The 4,477-nt window shown below is 40.0% G+C and overlaps 1 protein-coding gene across 1 annotated transcript in view; it reads right to left on the bottom strand.

Moving 5' to 3' along the window:
* Positions 1–4,477, bottom strand: part of foxr1 (forkhead box R1) — an 11,643-nt gene continuing 7,166 nt past the window's right edge. Inside the window, exons 6-7 of the mRNA XM_024263065.2 lie at positions 3,351–3,583; positions 1–64 (exon numbers count right to left, since the gene is read on the bottom strand). Of these exons, the coding sequence (XP_024118833.1) occupies positions 36–64; positions 3,351–3,583 (262 nt within the window). The 3' untranslated portion in view covers positions 1–35. The remainder of the gene's footprint in view (positions 65–3,350; positions 3,584–4,477) is intronic.

Raw genomic sequence — 4,477 nt, 5'->3', positions numbered from 1 at the left:
TTGCTTTTCAAGATTTATTCAGCTCTGACCTTCAGTCACATTTCAAGTAAACTCCAAACTGTATCTGAAACAGAAACAAAAGTCGTTTTTTTATCAGGTAATACGAGAGCCCCCACCCACACCCCCACACACAGACACAATCCCACGTCATTTCATCTTACCGGCTGGTTCCTCAGTTTCTGAGATTCAAGATACTTTAATTAATTACTGAATCGGTTCAGCCGAAGCTTAGAAAAATGTCATCTTTGAATAACTTTGAATTTAATTTGTCTCTGGCATTTATGGAGCTGACATGAATCTGCTCTGGTCTGAAGCAGGGGTACTCAAACCGTTTTGCTCAAAGGGCTAAAATCTAAAGCGGATCCCGGCCTGCCGGCCAAATACAAGATTTTTCTGCATTCCATGAAATAAAAGGAGAAAATGGTTTAATTTTTTTTTTGATTCTATATTCATTAAGGTAACACACATTAGTAAGAATAAAAAGTGATGAACATTTGTCTTTTGAGACCTTTAACATCAAGGCCTCACTGGTCATTTTTGATTGAAAAACGAGCAAGTTAAAACAAACTTTCTTCCAATGAAAACAGCAAACCTGGATCCTAATGAGAGACGAGGATCTGCTCTTTGACTTTATCTGTTTGTTGTTGTCGCTACATCTTAGCTAGCTGAAAAAAACAGCTAAAAGCATCAGAAGTGACCGTGAAGGCTCTTCGGAATTTCTAACAAAAAAAAGCCAGAGTGGACTTACTTAGGGATCGTTTCACCCATAGCTGTAGGCAAAGAAAGTGCTAACAGCACCACCCAGAGGCTGAAAGTATATTACAGTCAGAGTTTGGATCACTGCACAGAATCAATGGGAAACGATTGATTTCCCATTGATTCAAAGAGCTTTAAACTAAACTAAAAGAGCTTTTAACTAAACACTCTGGCTTCTGCAGCCTCAACTTAGCGGGCCAAAAGATAACCTTTGATGGGCCAAATTTGTCCCGCGGGCCACACTTTGGACACTCATGATCTAAATAGTTCTCCTCTGATGGATTATTAATGGTCGTTTGCTTAAAGATGGACCTCTGTTTTGGTCTTTTCTTATGAAAGAGCCGACTCAGACAGTCATGTTGTTACCATATAAAAATCATTCTTGTCAGTGTGGTCACATCAACACTATGCTAAAAGAACTGAGTGAAAACATCACTAAGGAGCTGTTCAGGACTTTTAGATCCTCCATCTTCCTCACGACGGATCAGGATTCTGCCAGCGTCTTCTCAAACATGGTGACTATCAGCTCACGGTTTTTCCTCCAGATAAACCCAATGACACCAAACATCCCATTCTTCTCAAAACCATCTGCTCAAATCCTTCTTCCCTTTTACCCACAATGCCATCATACTTTTTAACCAGTTTCCACTACATTCCGAGTGGCCCCATGTTAGACTACTGCTCTGTCAGAGTTTCATGTTCAACCAACAGTCCAGTCAGGTGACGGTGTCATCTCTGTAATATTTGGGGATCATCACTGACACCCATCTTAACTGAAAGAATAAAGAAAACCACAGCTGCACTTTCCAGCATACAGATCAACAACATCCAGACAGTTTGGCCTCTCTCAGCTCACCACTCCTGCTGTGCTGGAATGCATTTGATCTTCGTGTACGGTTCGTTAGGGCTTTGCAGGAACAGATTCTGTTCAAGTACAGAATAGCTAACCTACCTGCACAGTAACACCATGACACCGATCCCTGAACCAAGACAAGTTGAGCTTTGAACATGAAATGTGACAAATTGTTGTCATATAAAACATCAGATCTGTTTGTACAAAGCAAAATAGTCAAAGAACAACAGAGTCCATCTGGACTGCAGGCAAAGCTGCATGTCTCTTTGAAATATTGGCAATAATCCATTGAGGAGCTGCTTTTTATTGAGACCTCAGAACATCCCAATAACTGTGTGTCAGCAGGTTCATTTGTGGAGAATCAGCTGAGAAGGAGGAGAAGGAGCATTCCCTGGGAGAGCACGCCGTACAGTACACCATGGCTCAGAGACAGAGGGGTGAATCTGTCTCACCCCTCCCAAAGTTGAGTGTACCAGCTGCACCCTAAGAGCCTGTAACTTCAGTCTGTATTTGTTTGACAGAAACAGGCTTTTATCCTGTATCGGCATGTCTGTGTGCGTTCTTTTGAATCTTGTTTTTTTTTTTTTTTTTTTTTGAAGCATCAATACTTGTGTCCAAGAGTGCAGGACTGCATGGACATGAGAAGAACTGTCACCTGAGACCATTGACTGTATTTGAGAACTGGACTGAGTGACCTCTCTCTCCCCTGGCCTTCCAAACAGGAAGTATCTGATGGCTCCAAGAAGTCAAAATCCCATAAACTTCTATAGCAGGGATGTCAAACTCAACCACACACACTGGGCCAAAATCCAAAACACACCTTAGGTCACAGGTCAAACCGGATAAACATTTATTGAACACAATAAAGCTAAACTTTTAAAACTGCAACTGTTTAATATAATTATGAACTAGATATATAGCAATCATTCTAGTGTGAATGCTGTAAGCTGAATTTGACCACTGAAGATGCTGAAATTGATAGCTAAAAACACTGAAGCTGATAGCCAGGTAAAATACTAGCAAAATGCCAAATAAGCCTAAAAAAAAAAACTTAGGTTAGCCAAAACAGCTAGCATGTAGCGGAAATATTAGCTAAACTCCAGAATAACATAAAAATCTTAGTAAATGCCAAAATAGTCCAAAAAGCTAGCAGAATGACAATTTTTAAAACCGTAACTTTTTAACATAATTATGAATAATAAAAAGGCAGAAATATTATTCCAGAATAAATCAACTTAAATTTTAAATAACTTTCTATATTTTACTCTCCATAAAAATATATTTTGTCAAAATTATACAAGTTAGAAATAAGGTCAAGATAACATCAGGTCATTAATAACAATAAAATAAAATTATCCGGAGGGCCGGATCCGGCCCCCGGGCCTTGACTTTGACACGTGATTTAAGGGCAGGACTGTCCAGTTTAGTAATCAGCTATTGTTCATATTTTATGATTGATTTCATGTTTTTGGATAGTTACTGGTGTGAAGCCCAGTGAGGCGACTGCATTGAGTAATTGAAGTGCATAAATAAATTGAATTATACACATTTTCTTTTAGTCAGCCGTTGTTTTTAGATTGTTCTGATAAGTTTTTTAAAGTAGAGGCTTTTGGAGTGACCAACTCTGTGGCTTCACATAGTGTAGTGGATGAACATGGAGCTTAGAATATATATTGTTGGTTTTGAAACTCATCCAAACATTTCGAACATGAATCCTAAACCCAATCTTTCTCTCCCTTACCTGGCTGGGACATGCTCCTCTGCAGCTGCTTGAGGGTTTCACCCGTCAGCAGGTGGACCTCGTCTTTGAGTCGGCGATGCCCATCCAGCGTGAGGTGCCAGAAACAGGACTTTCTTTTGCCATCCCTGCACAGCTGGTTGCAGGTTTTGCGGAAGCTGCTGTTGAAGCACAAGTTATGCCGGATCGTGTTTTTCCAGCCATCCGGAGCCGTTTGAAAGAAGGGAAAATTCTCCCTGTGAAGGAAAATAAAAGAGTACATCTCAAAGTCAAAACTAAAGCATTTGGCTAAAATAACAACACTTTTCATTCAAGCCAAAGCTTTCTCAATTAAAGAAAATTCTCGAATTTGCTCCAGAAAGGTTTCTTTTGTACATTTTCTCTAAAGATGTCCAAATTTGTTTTGTGATCCTTTGAAGAGACCTTTTAGTCAGGGTGTTCAATGACACTTCCAGTGTTTTCATTCTTGATCTCACTGCTGCTTTTGACACAGTGGATCACGGTGTTCTATTATAGTCCATCAGTGTGAACGGACAGCACTCAATCGAGTGAAGTCTTATTTGTGTTCTTCTGTCCAACCCTAACAGTTTTCTTCTTCAGAGGTGCCACTCAAACATGGTATACCTCAGGGCTCAATATTAAGCCCCCCTTTACTTTCACTTTACCTGTGGCCACTGAGTCCGTTTTTAGGAAATACAAAGTGTAACTTCACTGCTATGCAGACGACATCCAGATCTACCTTCCCTTAAAATCTGGTGGAGCTGGGTGTCTAGACAATCTCCAGAAGTTCTTAGCAGACATAAAATCTTGGATGGAGCTGAACTTCCTCCGTCTTTCTGAAGACAAAATCGATGTTTTTGTTATTGGGAAAAACTGACCTCATCAATGGTTAGTCACGTCGAATTTGAAGACACTATATTTCCATATCTCTCCATTTAGAGCAGGGGTCGGCAACCCAAAGTGTTGAAAGAGCCACTTTGGACCAATACAATAAAAAGCAAATGTGTCTGGAGCCGCATAAATTGAAACAGCTTATAAAAGTCGTACCCTGAAAGTAACACATGGAGACTGTGTCGAATTAACAATTATTTCTCCTGCTGCGTGTCCTTGTGCCATATAAGATATATTTT

The sequence above is a fragment of the Oryzias melastigma genome, unplaced genomic scaffold (genome assembly GCF_002922805.2).
Source record: "Oryzias melastigma strain HK-1 unplaced genomic scaffold, ASM292280v2 sc00236, whole genome shotgun sequence".
Taxonomy (NCBI): Eukaryota; Metazoa; Chordata; class Actinopteri; order Beloniformes; family Adrianichthyidae; genus Oryzias; species Oryzias melastigma.
Note: the sequence above shows the minus strand (reverse complement) of the source record. Positions and strands in the feature narration are given on the sequence as shown.